The sequence below is a fragment of the Poecilia formosa genome, unplaced genomic scaffold, assembly GCF_000485575.1.
Source record: "Poecilia formosa unplaced genomic scaffold, Poecilia_formosa-5.1.2 Scaffold124, whole genome shotgun sequence".
Lineage (NCBI taxonomy): Eukaryota > Metazoa > Chordata > Actinopteri > Cyprinodontiformes > Poeciliidae > Poecilia > Poecilia formosa.
Window position 1 is genome coordinate 1,523,580 of NW_006800063.1, and position 14,953 is coordinate 1,538,532.

The following is a 14,953-nucleotide window of genomic DNA, read 5'->3' on the forward strand; positions in this document are numbered from 1 at the left end:
CACGGGGGGTTCTTCTTTGTGAGTTGTTTTTAAGATTGTTTTGTTTATGTGATTAAAAGCTGTCGTAAAAATACAGTTTGGCAGGGAGTTGCGTTATCTCTCAGCTGCAGAGTCAAATTGAAAGAAAATGACTTGTCGAGTATTGGGTTTTGTTTTCGTTGAACCATTTCATACAAATTCTGAGTTTAAAATAAATTACAGCTTGATACTTGAAATAGCATGATTAAGGTTTATCCTCTCATTTATTTTGATATTGCTGAAATCCCTGAAGGCAAAGGAAAAATAAATAAATCCATAAAAGGGAAAGAATTCAAAGTTGCAGCAATGTTCTCATCAATTTGCAAAATTGTCAAGTGTTAAAGGTTTGCTGACATATTTCCATTTTTTTTTAAAAAAAAGCGCATATTTTAAATCTGATACATTTCTGACAGAGTATATAAAAAACAATAATTGAAAATATAATATTGTTGAGTAATAACTTAGGACTTTCTGCAAACTTGCACAACCAGATGCAATGTGGCACCAATCGCATTTTCTGAGTCACTGAAGGAAGTTTGTTTGAGAAAAGAGATTGGATAATTATTACTCCTAAATAATAGTGTGTTTAAGTGTGTTTTTTTTTTTTTGTATGGCGTTTCTCCATTACTGATGTTTAAAACTGTATAAGAGAAGCAGCCTTCAGGGCCATGAGTGATTACACTGTTCAAACTTCATTCCAGTTTGATCACTGATAGTCAGATTAACGCAAGACCATCTGTTCATGGGCACAAAGAGGCCTATGGCATAAATTACGAGTACTTGTAGCATTTTAGTTGCAAGTGGCTGAAATCAGCTTCCTTAATAGGACAGCTGAACCTTAGAGTTAGGGCAAAGAGAAAATTCATTTTGAGGAATGCTTGTAGCAGAGCCACTGCTAATTGGAAGGAGTTTGTTGAGGTTGTTCCAGCATCTGACCAAGAAGTCTCCTGAGCACCTCAACTGGAGGTTTTCTGGGCATTTCCTCCTAGGAGACCCCAGGGCACACCTAGAACATGCTTGAGGGACTATACAATATATCCCTAATGGCCTGTCACTGCCTAGCGATATGCAGTGCTTAGGAAGCGGGTGGGGCTCACAGCAGCTCAGCTCTGCTCAGGACAGAGCAAAGCTGCAACAGGACTGCTTTCATATGCGAGCGTAAAAGTCTCCAATGGCAGAAAAAAGTCACTAGATTTGTTTAAAAAAAGGTCTGCAGATATTGCAACAAAGAGGAGAAGTTGGTGACAATGAGCTTCGCACAACCCTGCTTACGCCTTCCACTCATCCCCACATTTGGCCTCTCAAATTTTTAACCCAAATATTTCATGAATATTTAGTTAATTTTTTGTTTTTGAACAGCTACCATTTAAGTGCGATAAACCCACATCAGTGTTTATGGGCAACTGGTTTCTTATTTGAGAGCATAAAAAACAATCTAAATTCAAATTCTTTAATCATCTCTTTAATCATAGCAGGCTTAAGTCCAGATCAAGTTATGTTTGAAGGCCATATGTTGTCATTTAGCTTCACAAAAAAGCTTACAATATCAATCCAACGTCTCCATTGACATGCAGTAAACTTTGTGCAATTGATTAGGGGTTTTAAACATCAGTCACTCAACAATTTGTTGGATGAACAACGAACACATTATTGCACACAGCCTCTGTTCTTATGAACCATTTGTTTTGTACCATGAACTCTGTAGCAACTGAGACACTTACAAATTCTTAAGGGGCTGCAGAAGACATATTCAGGAGGAAATTGCATTGTATTGGGTGCAGCCTTAGTTAGACTTCACCTGAAGTGCACGATAGTCCAGGACACTAATGCTGATGTTGACAGATGTAGAAAGGCAGATCACAGGATGCCCCATTAACACTCCATTTTGCAGCGCTTGTGTAAGAGCACAGGCGGGAAAGACGAGCTGTAATTTAGGTAATTTTGTTCTACGCTTCTTCCTTTTCTTTAATGACAATAATTATCTGTGGAAAACATCTGTAGATGCGTTGTCTCCTTCCTCACTCCCCTCTTCTGGTTTGATCAGTGTCTTTTCCTCACATCTCTGTCTTAATCACCCATGTTTATTTTCTCCAGCTTGTCTTTACCCTCTCTTTTTTTCTTTATCTCATTCTCCTTCTGCTACTGACTCAGGTTCATTCCTCCAAAATTAGCATATGCTTCCTTCTATTTCCACCTATCTGTCAGAGAAAATGAAGCCAAGTTCCAAAAATTTACACCCAAAGTAATCCTTACAGCTGATTTAATGCATTTCAATAGAAATCATTACGTTCGCTTTCAAAATATATTTTTTTCTTCTGTCTTGACTCCCCTTTTTAGCACAATAAACTGTTTCCTAATCTCATTTGGAGTCAGAGAGCATGAGAAAAATAGCGTGAAATTCATACTCACCCCAGTGGTTTTTCCAGTCGACTTGCTGGTGATCCAACGATCTCCCCGAGAGTGCAGAACATCTGACCTAAAAAGTCCTGGAGGGAAGCAAAAGGGAAAGTTGAAAAGAAAAAAAAAGGAGGAAGAGCAAAATTCTGGAAGCAAGTAGAAAGAGAAAAATTCATGTTTAGACTTAGAGACTGACTTTCACCAGATTGCATGCAAGTGACGATCTCTAGCACTGGTTTCCTCCAAGGAACTTGTACACTGGTGTTCATTCAAGTTTTGCAGATGAAAACCAAACTTTAAAATGTGCCTCGTACATTAAGTGTTGATTCATGGTGTGACATTTCCTCACACCATGAGTGAGTGACTGATCAAACCATTTTTCAGTTTTTAATTCACCATGAACCTTTCGACATTTGTAGAGGCAAACATTTGTTGTTTGGGGATCATGTGAAGAGGGGAAAATTAGAGTGGTTAACTTTTTCAATAAAAATTAAAAAGCAGAATTTTTTTTTTTTTTTTTTTTTTTTTTAGTCAGGCCTCTTTATTTTCCCATCCCTAAAATAAAACCAGTGCCTTCAGGAGTCACATTAATTAACAAATAGAGTCCTACAGCGTATCATTTATTTACAGCCTGATTACTGCCGGACTCTAAAGCTCTTGGACACTTCTTGCAGACGATTAGTAAGCAAACAGAACTGTGAAGACAAAGAAACACACCACAGAGGTCAGGAATGAAGATGTGGATAGGTTTGAGGCACGGTTAGATTATGGAACATCACGAGCTGGATTAAAGCACATTGTGCAATCGATCATCTGAAAATGGAACAAATATGGAAGAACTGAAAAGCTATCAAACATGGCTATCGACCTTCACTGAGAGGCTGGGTAGGTAGTGTGTCAATTAGAGGAGCAGGTATTTTGGAGGAGTTGCAGACACTGGAAACTCAGGTAAGAGAAACTTTTGTTCCACCTAAATTCTAGTGCAATCAAGAAAATAATGTTTCAAGGATCTATTACAAATTCCATCTATTGTTGAAAAAAAAAAGTAGGATACAAAGCAAATGTAGAAGAGAGTGCTCTGGTTAGATTAGGTCAAAGTTTAACTCGCTACTCTACATGTAAAAAGCTACGCCTGGTAAAAAAAAAAAAATTAACACTGCACACCCTGCTGAAGACACAATGCCCACCAACATGGAGGTGAAGGCATCATGCTTTGTGTGTGCTTGTTTTCAGCAGAACAAGGTGATTAGAGTTGATGGGAAAAAAAAAACTGATGGCGCTAAGTACAGTAGGGGTTCACCTTTCAGCATCAGAAAAAACCTACACAGACAGACAGAATTGTAATTCAATGGCTTTCCTACAGTAGACTTTCCCAGTCAAAGTCCAAACCTAAATTCGACTAGTAATATGTTGCATGACATGAAATGTGATGTCTACAGCGGCTTTTTATCAAAACTGAATACATTGGAAAGATGCTAAGGCAAGAATTTCAGTCTCTAGATGTGCAATGCTGGTAGAAACAGCCTTCACATCTATTTTTATATTGCTGATCAGTACAAGTTGTATGCAATTGCACACCACACTTTTTCAACACTTGTGGTGTCAAAAATCTTTTGTCGTGTAACCAGTGTATTACCAGGTCAAATCCAGGCTCCGTCAGTCACCACTATCACAGTGTGACTGTGTCCGTGAAGAAGGGAATAACTGATTGTAGAGTAAAGCACTTTGGAGTACTCTGACTTGATGAAGAACTATACAAATGCCTAATCAAGTCAGCGTAGTTGATGAAGTACTCTTAACCAAATAAAAGTAAAACATTTTGAAGGCTACAGTTGTAATGTGGAAAAAGCTGTAAACAAAGGTCTGAGTATTTTTGCAAAGTGCTGTGTCTACAATTCCACACTTAATTGTGTTGCCTTACAATCAATATTACTGTGAACTCCTAAACATTAAGTTTGGTGTGCAATAAATTAAGGTTTACTGAAATCAAACAACACCATAATCTGTTAAACTGACATAGAGCAATCAAAGGTTAACTGTAGCCCCAACACCTCCTGTAAAATATGCATAGCAGTTGTTGTAAATGCTATTAAATGTTGCTAATGTTAACAAATGATCAAGTGTCTATGACACTTTGTGATAATTCGCAATGCAGCAGATGGTCAGTTGAAGGAAACTAAGAAATGACTGGGACGCAACGAGGATTGAGCAAGAAAGTTAAAGCAATCGATGTGACTTTTCAAGAAACAAGTCCCAGTTTTACTTCTGACACGCAGCATTTCAGTTTGATAAATATCTATTCTCTCAGTTTTCAAGTTACTCGAGTATTATGTGTTATTTCAATAGATAGAATGGAATCATAGTCCAGGCCAGCTTTATTATGGTCACCTATGAAATAGAGGAAAAGCTTTATGCTGCACAAAAGTCCATTTCAATATGTTTTCCCAGGATGCAGAGCATCACTTTTCTGCATGAAAAACAATAACAAATAAGTGGCACCAAGTACACTAATGTGATAATAATATGTATACTGACCATTCTGGTACAGTTTGTGGGAGCACTAGTGAGGGAAAGACAGTCAATGCCATAAGATGTGAAAATGGGAAAAATCTAAAACTATGTCCACAATAAAAAAGATCAAAATAAAACTTTCATTCTTTAAAATGTTTCTTGAAACCTTCACTGCTTTCCCATGTGGGTGTCAAATAAATTTGCCTATAAGCACCCGCACAAGTTTAATATTTGCATAAATGCTTTATCTACTCCTGAAAAAAACACAGGCAGAGTAAAAACTGCAGTATGTTTCTCCCAGTGGCAGAATCGTGTAAACTCATGCAGGTATTTGAAACCCAATGCCAGGATTAAACAGTCCCCAATTCTTGCCATTTGAGGCAAATAAGTAAATGGAAAATGGCCCAACAATCCGTCCACATTAATCCCACTGAACCTGGTGCTTCCGACCTTAAAAACAATTGTGTTCTTTACATGTTTTCTATGATTCTTTGATGATGAGTACTGGACTATAACCTGTTGTTACTGTGATGCAGTCAGAAACAACCCCCAGTTTGTTTCTTCCTATTGAACATCACGACTGTTTCACTGACTTGAAGTGAATACAAGGACAAATACGTCTGTGCGTGGAAATTGTGAAACATCATGCTTGATGATGTGAAACATGATCAGTGTGAGTGTTAGACATGGATCCAAACTTCTTAGATAAATAATATTTTCTGTTCCAACTACACTGCCTGCAAAAGTGTTTAAACACCTTGAGATTTTCCATAAACCTCCATGTGGTTTCATTGTTTGACAAAATGTGAAAGACTCCAATTAGCATAAAAACTTTGGCAAGGCATCACATGTCCTTATCAGTAAAAGTTTCTCGATGATCACTTCGGCATTCGACAGGATAGCTTTAGAATCAGATTTGGAATGTGGTTTTTAGTTTTGCAAGGTGAAGCAATCCAAACCAAAAGTCCTTAACTTTGGCCTTGGCAGGCAGGGCCCACTAAATAATTCATCATCATCCAGAAATGTTTTACATTTCACAGAAATCTCTGCTCCAGTCTGCCTACTGATTGTAGTCGCTGTAAACTGTTGACGCCTGTAGCAAGTTATCATGGAAATACATTTTTTTTCTATTTATAAATTACAAAAAAGACAAAAAAAAAAAAAATTGAAAGTTAAATTTTTTTTTTCCACACTGTGTCCTGTGTGTTTCTCTCTGGGGATTGGAAGATATTCAGTTGGCTTGCTTTGGTTTTCAGGTGTTCTAGCCTAATGACTGACACAGTCGTTCCCTCTGAGAGACAGATCATTAATGTGAGACAGCAGCCATGCAGTGTGAGTGTGAGAGGAGATGCAGGAACCTACATTGAGTTCTGCGGGCTTCCAGAAAAGTTGGGCGGCAGCAGCAACAACAACGACAGCAACAACAGTAACAACAGAGCACATCATATACCAAGGCACAACACTATGGCAAATACCTAAAAACTCCTGTTTAAAGTGACACCATGCGGAAGAAGGACAAGGAGCTCATCACAGGTGAAGCTAACGATGGAAAATGCAAACCCCTGTTATCCAAACGTATCAAATAATCATTGGCAATGATTATTTTTCGTTCCAAACTTTTGTCAATGCTTTCTGTTACCAGTTTCCAGTGCTAAGTAAAAGAAAATCACAGCTCATGTGCTCCTAGTGAAAGAAAATAACATGAAGTATATAGCCTGTTGCACTGTTTAAAATGGAAACTAAAAGTCAAAAGCATTGCACTATCAAAGTTTTTAAAAGACCCTGCCACTGCAGGGATACTACAACAACTCAAAAAAGACAGTAGGAATAGATAGGAATCTAAATGATCATTTAATAGAGGAGACAGTAGATTACAGTTAACAGAAATGCCATTAAAATCTAAGCCTAACAGTGGCGGTTTTTGAAATGGGCAAAAGGGCTCTCCGCCCAGGGCAGCACAATGTCAGGAGCGCCATGAGGCAAAAGAAAGAGGAAACTTTACAACCCGTCACCCCCTTCCATACATACACACTCACACGCACCATCGCCAATCCCAAACAAGCTGTGTTGTCTGTTTCCACTTTCTGTGTCATTCACTATGTGAGAAAGTGTAAGAAAATATTGCTACATATGGCAGATGACCTTTGTGTTGGTTTCACAACCTGTGGTTCTGGTCTAAGTTAAATTATTCAATGTGTTTTCAGGGAGCCTTGACTGTCTCTGGATGCATATCAATCATATATAACCTGGTTGTTGGGTTATTCTGCTTACAGTACAGTCTGAGATTTAACAAATCAACATGAGCATTTTGGAAAACACAAAAAATCCTTTCTATGCTCTCTCAATATTATGAACACTGTATATTGAGATGAGTATAAAGGATAATAGACTGGTCAATCATGGATTTATTTATTCTACAGTAATTACAGACAGTCCAAAAATGTGCTTAAAAACTAAGAACATAAAGTGTAAACATGAAAGATTTTTTTTTTTTAAAAAGAGGCTTTCTACACTTACTGTAAGAGAATGAGAGCAAGATGAATTACTTCTCTGAAATAGTTTTGTGTGGTAAGGTGTTTTGTTGTCTTTTCATAACGTTTGCAAGACATTGAAGCGGTTGATTTGAAATTTGTGTTCAATGTCATTTTGTTTGTGTTTTAAGGGATACAATTAAGTCTTTATTGTAATGTTTGTAAAGGATGTTTTTATTGTAATATTTGATGCGGACCCAAGGAAGAATAGTCTCCAGCAAAATAGAGACTAGTGGGGAATCCTTAAATAAACAAACAGATCAATAAGCTTTTTCTCTTAATGTTTCTAGATAGGATACGGTGGAAAAATGGTCTTTTCTTGCCAAATTGGCTTTTTGTTTGGAAAAGTGGAATGAGGGTCTCACCCGGGGCACCATTCATGCAAGAACCGCCACTGCCCAACAAGATTGTGTAAAAACAGAAAAATTAGTTAGCATTTGGATGCGTGCAAAATCAGGCAAGTAAGGGGTTTGTTTTATTCCACCTTCGGAAAAAAAATAAATAAATAAATAAATAACATGCTGCAAGCAACACCCACTCAAACCGTGCAGAAAACAAAATAAAAATAATGATAATAATATGACTATTTCACAAGTTGACAACGGATTCATCAGGTTAAATCGAGCTTCGACAAGCACTACATTTTATCTGTTACAGAGCATTTTAAGCCAGTAGTTAAAATTTTACTCTAGATTTGCTTCAATTTGTCTACGGTTCAAGGTTAAATTAAAAACAAGCACTCACATGTTTGGACAGGTCTGGGCTTTTAGAGTCCACATCATACCTGAGAGGGAAAAAATAAAAGACCAAGGCAGAACTTTTAGTAGAGAAAATATGAACAAGTCGAGATATTTTATTGAACATACTCTCAAACCAAACATGAAATGGAACTACAAAGCACTGCAGTCGCTAGAAATAAAAAAGGAGGTGTCATTTGTGCCATGTGCTTTGTTAAATTTTGGTATTTGCTTTTTTTTTGTTTGTTTGTTTCTGAAATTCAAGGTAATGCTGTCACAATCAATCACATGAAGGAAAGAGGCAACTAACTGTATAAATGTATGACTTGAAACTAAAAAAAGCAAAGAAAAGACGGTAACACAAAGACAAATACGTCATATTTTAATGTGCTAGACTGAAAGCCAGTGTGTTTGATGAGGTGACCAGAAAAGCGTAATCAAATGTGTTAATTCAGAAGAGGCCAAATGAAAAGAACCTGGATCTGAGTATCTTCTCAGATGTTACCATTTGTGCTGCTCAGTAATTAAGGATGGGCTCAGCCCGACCTTTATTTCCTGAGAGGTGAACCTAATCTGATTTGCATGTGAATACAAAACAATGAAAGTGAGGGAAAGACAGTGTATGCAATGGCCAATATCAAACATATGACAGAAACAATGGATCCTCTTTATTCAGTAATCAGGTGTGTGTAACGTCGCATAAATCCTCCTATTTATTTTATGTTTGTTTTAACTGATGGACTTACAACAATTATAAAAATACAGTCAAACAATTTAACACAAGACCTCTGAACTGAAGAGTTTCCCTCATAATCAAGATGAACTGATCTGGAAAATGCTGTCGAGTTTGCCATGTTTTCTTTATGTTTCATAAGCAGCCCAGTATTGGCTGCTTATGTTAACATACAGTCCCATAAAAAATAATTCACACCTAAACATATTTTCTTAGAGCACATTCTTCCTCTTTTTTGCTCTGCCTGTTTCTGTTGCACACTGTTACTTCCTGCGGCTTTCTTTTCCAATTCATATAGATGTTTCCGCTCTTCTGGGTTAATTTGTAAAACATGTCAGTCCAGTAGATTCTCCCATCTGAGCTGTGAATCTCTGCATCTCATCCAGAGTGACTATGATCCTTTTTGGCTGCTTCTCTACTAAATGCTTTCTTTTTCTTGCCTGTCAGTTGTCATAGAGGGCCACGTTTTGATAGTTTTGCAACTGCGCCAAACTCTTTCTACTCCAACACTTTCCATTTTCAGGTGATGATGGATTGAGCAGAGCTTTGTAAGACGATCAAAGCTTGAGATGTTGTTGTAAATCCTAACCTGGAGCATTATCCCTGACCTGTCTGCTTTGATCCTTGGTCTTCATGATGCCGTTTGTTTGCTAATGTTCTCTGACAAACCTCTGAGGCCTTCACCGGATTTATAATGAGAACATATTAGACATATCTAGACTGTGACTTCTGAGGGCAATTCTTTCCCTGGTTTAGATTGAGGTGTATCAGAGGAAATTGGGGCTGAATTATGCACTACTTTGCATTGTTTTAACCAAATTTAATGTGTAAAGATTTAATGTTGTTAAAAAACATGTAACAGGCTCAAGTGGTTTCATTTTTACAAAATACAATATTCAAAACCATAGTGATTACAGGAGTGATTTGTGTATCACTTTCAGTTTACATATTTAAAAATAATAATAATGGTATCCAGCAATAAATATCAAGAACTGTCGTTCTATTTTTTAGGTCAAGCTCATATTCTATGCTATGAACCATTTTTGAGGGTGTAAAAAAGTCATGACTGAAATTTGACACATATGTTTGAAGGCTTTGTACCATTTGAACATACTGATAACATGGCTTGCATTATCTTTTAATTATTGTGGTTGGCATTCTCATCACTGCTAGTAGACATAAAAGAGAAGAAGAAGACAGGACAAAAGATTAAAAATAACTCACAAGTCAAAGCGTAGATTCTGTTTCTCCTCAAAAAAGTAGTCCAAGATGTACTTTCTAACAAAGTCGGGGTTTAGGGTGTTGTCTATCACCTCCGTCCTGCCGAACTATGAAGGGGAGAAAAATAGATGAAAGTCAGGAGAAAGAAATGATGAATGGAGACAAAAGAAAACTGGAATAAACATAGTAACAAAATCTTTGCGGTATTAAATCAGGCCTTATTTTTAGTGGCTGCTGTGCAAAGAAGCTAGTTTTCCTTTAATTCCCGTATCCCCACCTTTATCCCTAATTACAAAAAGATAACCCACTCATCAAAGCCCTACAGGAAGCAAGCGATAAGTAAAAGATCCTGTGAAAATGTGTAGGCAGAGAGAAAAAAAGAGTCTAGGAATAAAAATGGCATAGGAAGTACAAAGAGCCGGCAGAAGAAAAGGGGGTATTACTCAAAACTAGGGATTTTGGACAGAAAAGTGGGTGAGAGGATGGAGGTGGAAACAGCAGAGGTGGAGAAGAGAAGTGATTAAGGCTTCCTAATTAGCGGGATTTTCACTTCCAAGGTGCCAAACGAAGGAAAATATGGCAAGAAAACACTCATAAAATGACACAAACCTTAAACACAGTTAATTGAGCAGAGTTTCACAGGAGGTGGCGTCAAGCACACATAAAATATTTTTGCTGAAATTTTATATAGCACTCAATCAAGAAATTTGCTACATGAAAAATGCCTACCACATTCTCTGTTTGTTGTAACACTTAATTATAAGTACTTTTGATATTTTACCTCTGGACAGCAAAATCAATGACGGTGGTTTTTGTGGCCTCATTCTGTATCTTATCCTTTTTCAGTGAGAATGGCAAGAGGTGTTAGAGGTTAAAATTGGATTATAAGCCACTATTTTAGTCCACTATTTTAAAAACCAACAGGTTTTTTAAAGATTGGCATACGGTCTGACGAAGAGGAGAGTATAAGCTCAAGAGCGAATTTGCCTCAAAACAAAAATGACATTGTGAGTGACAACAAAAGGAGAGACTGAGAAAGGCTGTTCAGTTCTGACACTGAAGTAGACTACTAGTGGTTTTGGACGATGAAGATAGCGATTGATGACATTTTCTCATAGGCTACTGTATTTTTTTAAGCAGCCAGGTTTAGTATGTTACAAGTACGTATTTAATTAAAAGTTGTTGTTTTTTGTTGTTGTTGTTTTGTTTTGTTTTTTAATCTGTCTAAATATCTCATGTTATAACCTGGATACCTGCAGCTTATAGACAAATTGTCTGTGTACAGACTTTATTTTCCCTTCAAAGTTAATGGGTGTGTCTTGTAATCAGGTGTGCTCAGTCTGGAAATTACGGTAGCCTGTTTTTCCACACAATGGTGGTGAAATTGATCACTGTTGGATGTTAGTAAGGATTTTTCGCTTATTGCAGTAAAAACGCTGACAGTATAAACTCCGGAAACTTACGAGAACACGACACATTGTTTACTACCTCCTTGCTTGGTTTAATATCTCTTTTTCCAAAGAACCCACTAACTGACTTGTGTAAGTGGGAAACGGAAATAAAAGGCAGAAATTGAATCTGTGCTGCACCTTGAGTCTCCGAGAGACCCCGAGGTGTTGATGAAGCTGTGAGCACATGTTAGTAAAGAGGCGGGTGATGGTTAAAGATGAGCTCTGTAATGTGATTTCCCCACTGAGTGGAGGAGACAATACTGATCTGCAGAGTTCATTAGATGCCGCATGACTGCAGGAGTTGGCTAATGAGAATCTGGCATGGAGTCCCTGAGTTTTCACCCTCACTATCACACACATACGCAAACTGAGTCTCCACAGATGTGTTGCACATGCTGCTAACTTGGCTAACTGAACTCTTCAGGCAACAGCTAGACTTTACAGTGCCTGATGTTAGAATCTGAACATGCCTCCAAAAACACTGTTACATTGTGGGTGTTTTTTTTTTGTTTTTTTAAGTGTGCCAACCAAAGTAGGGCAATAAAAAAATGCGATGATAATTCTTTGCCTTGGTGGTGGGTCTTCAGTCCCAAACTTGACCAAAATGTTATTATCTTCTTCCCCGGAGCACACACAAACCACAGCTGGGGATTTGTGTTGCTTCTTTGACCAACATGGGATTTTACTGTCCTCATGGGTTGTTGAGTAGACAGTTGCATACTGCTGCAATAATGAGCTTGGCGGTTTCTTCTGCTTTCACAGGCAGAGGTAAATGACACTAGTGTGAATTAGTGTGAGACGAGCCTTTTTTTTTTTTTTTCTTTTTCCGGCTGTGGCCTTCACTTAAAAAAAGCTCTGTTGTGTATGCAACAATTGCTCAACACCAACGAAAAGAGAAACACACTGCAAGCAGAAAAGGCATTCCGTAAACCCCCAGGAAGAAAAGAGCATCAGGAGCGTTCTGGGTGGTCGGGGAGGAATTTTCATAGAGATGCTAAAAGTGTCGTGTGTCTAAATGAGAAAAAAAAACTAATTCAGGGCTTGGCTTGAGCTTTGAGCTTGAGTTGTTTTTGCATGATTTTTAGACGGAAGAACACACAGAAATGTACACATACAATAAAAAAAAATCCTAATTTGCTATTGTATGTGTACAATATTTATTATAACTAACACTACAATATGTTTATGTTTTCCTGTAAGAATTTTTTTAGTGAGGAATAAATTTAGACTCTCCCACATTTATACTCTCTTGAAATAACATCACACAAGCGTATCACTTATGACAGCAGTCTACACAATGCTAAAGAAATCACAAGAAATGCTCTTAAGTTTTGTGTTAGATGGCGGCATTGACTGTAGACTTAAAAAAAAAAAAACACAGTGGACCAATACAAGCAGACATGCCACCACAAATAATTACAGATTGCTGAAACCTTTCACTGGACTTCAAGTGATGCAGATCCTGCGTCTCTCTTCCTGGTATTGGTGCAAAATTTCCTATCACACTTTCTACAAATGTCCTAGGATACACCACTTTGTGGTGTATTCTTCAGCAAATACCCCTTGTGGCTTATCCTTTTGGTGGAGGGTGTCAACATCTCCCTTCTGGATATCCGTTTAACCATTTGGGGTGCATTCACACCAGCCCTGTTCACACCAGCCCTGTTCAGTCCGCTTTAATTGAACTCTAGATTCCAGACTTTTCAGTCTGTTTTAGGGAGGTGTGAATGTGGAAACAAACTCTATTGTGGATCAAAAAAGAAAACTCCGGTCTTGGTTCGATTGAAGTGAACTCTGGCGCGGTTTGAATATGCAGATGCAAGTGGCTCGGACACTGTTTTAAAGGGAAGAAGTGAATTATAGTGCAGGACTTTCTGGGTAAATACTACCAAAGCAAACGTGAATGTCTAGAGCTAGAGGGAGAAATTGTTTGTGGTCTTTCACCAAAGCCGAAATAAAATCCTACAACCACTGCAATCTGACGCCACGTTATTTCATGAAGAAGAAAGTTGATCTCATGTCGTCTTTGAAGGTTTTTTTTATGTAATTTCTCTCTGAAAATGTAATAAATGTTGGAATTTTAGTATCCAATCCAACTCATTCTACCAAACTATCAGGCATAAAAATACACTTAAAAACTCAGGAAACATCTGCAGGTGCTTTGAGTTGATTACCTTATTATGGTGTGACACCACGAGTTTCCAAAATTTAAGTTTTTACAATATTTACATTTTTTTTAAGACTTTCAATGCCGGATTTTTAAAGTCTGTGGTAGATAGACGGTAGGTACTTTCTTTTTTCCTATGCGTTTGTCATGAAGCTGTAATTGTAACTTTATTTTTTCAAAGAAATGTAGCAGATAAACTCTACAGGGCATGCCATTTAACTGTGTGGGTTTAAAATTTCTCAGCTATTAAACTGCAATGGAGTTATAAATCTTTTTCCACTGAACCAAAATTATTAAAGTTTCTGGGGAAAATAGCTGCTGGTTGAGTGCAATCAGTCAAAGCAAGAAATTGCCTTAAAGTATTTTCAGACCAATCTCGAGCAGGGTACCGCAGTGTATGGGGTAATGTCCATCTGGAAAAAGAAGACCAGAGGGCACACAAAAATCTTGGTAATTTAAGATAAGCCAAAACGGATACACATAACCTTTATCAAGAATCTGCTGCATGAACTACCACCTGGAGGAAATGTAAATAGTCATTTATTGTGGCCGAGACTTGACCTGTGTGCTGCAGGGTACTGTCAGAAAATACTTTGCTTTACAGTGCCTTGAGAAAGTATTCTTACCTCCTGAACCTTTTCACTTTTATGATAAAAATTCTCGACGAAAGACAGAGGAATTATTATTTTATGCAACATTCATCTAAATTGTCTTTCTTACTCTGACACCACTAAATAAAATCCAGAAATCAGTATGTACCTAATTAGTAAATAGGCAAAATTACCTTTGGGAGGCACCATATTTCCTGAATCTGATGTGTTCACTGTCATTTGTCAAAACTGCATTTTTAGAGATAAAGGTATTTTCCTTACAAATCCAATTAGGAATTCAAAGGTGTCCTAAAGAATAGTGAGAAGTCATTTTTTCATAAAATGTATTATGTCCTTTTAATTATGTGATTCATTACCTGAACTGAAAAGAGTGGGAGGAAAGAAGAAAACTTTTAGCAGTGGAGTCTACGTCTTTTTACATAAATGTATTAAAGAATGCATAGGTTATGCTAAAGTTATGTTTGAAAAAAAGCCTACACACACACACACACACACACACACACACACACACACACATCTATTAATTGTGTAATTAAACATTTGAGCAACAAATATGGACAATTAAATATATATTTA

General features: G+C 37.4%; 1 protein-coding gene across 4 annotated transcripts in view; it reads right to left on the reverse strand.

The window, feature by feature from the left end:
- The window catches only part of cpne5b (copine Vb), a 123,495-nt gene that overhangs the window by 73,136 nt on the left and 35,406 nt on the right, over positions 1-14,953 (reverse strand). For 2 of the 4 annotated variants that reach the window (XM_016675996.1, XM_016675997.1), the window contains exons 5-8: positions 10,152-10,255; positions 8,202-8,241; positions 6,289-6,303; positions 2,428-2,504 (exon numbers count right to left, since the gene is read on the reverse strand). In XM_016675996.1, coding sequence (XP_016531482.1) covers positions 2,428-2,504; positions 6,289-6,303; positions 8,202-8,241; positions 10,152-10,255 — 236 coding nt within the window. Of the gene's footprint in view, positions 1-2,427; positions 2,505-6,288; positions 6,304-8,201; positions 8,242-10,151; positions 10,256-14,953 lie in introns of those variants that run through there. The other 2 variants (XM_007561294.2, XM_016675998.1) reach the window with 2 other exon arrangements.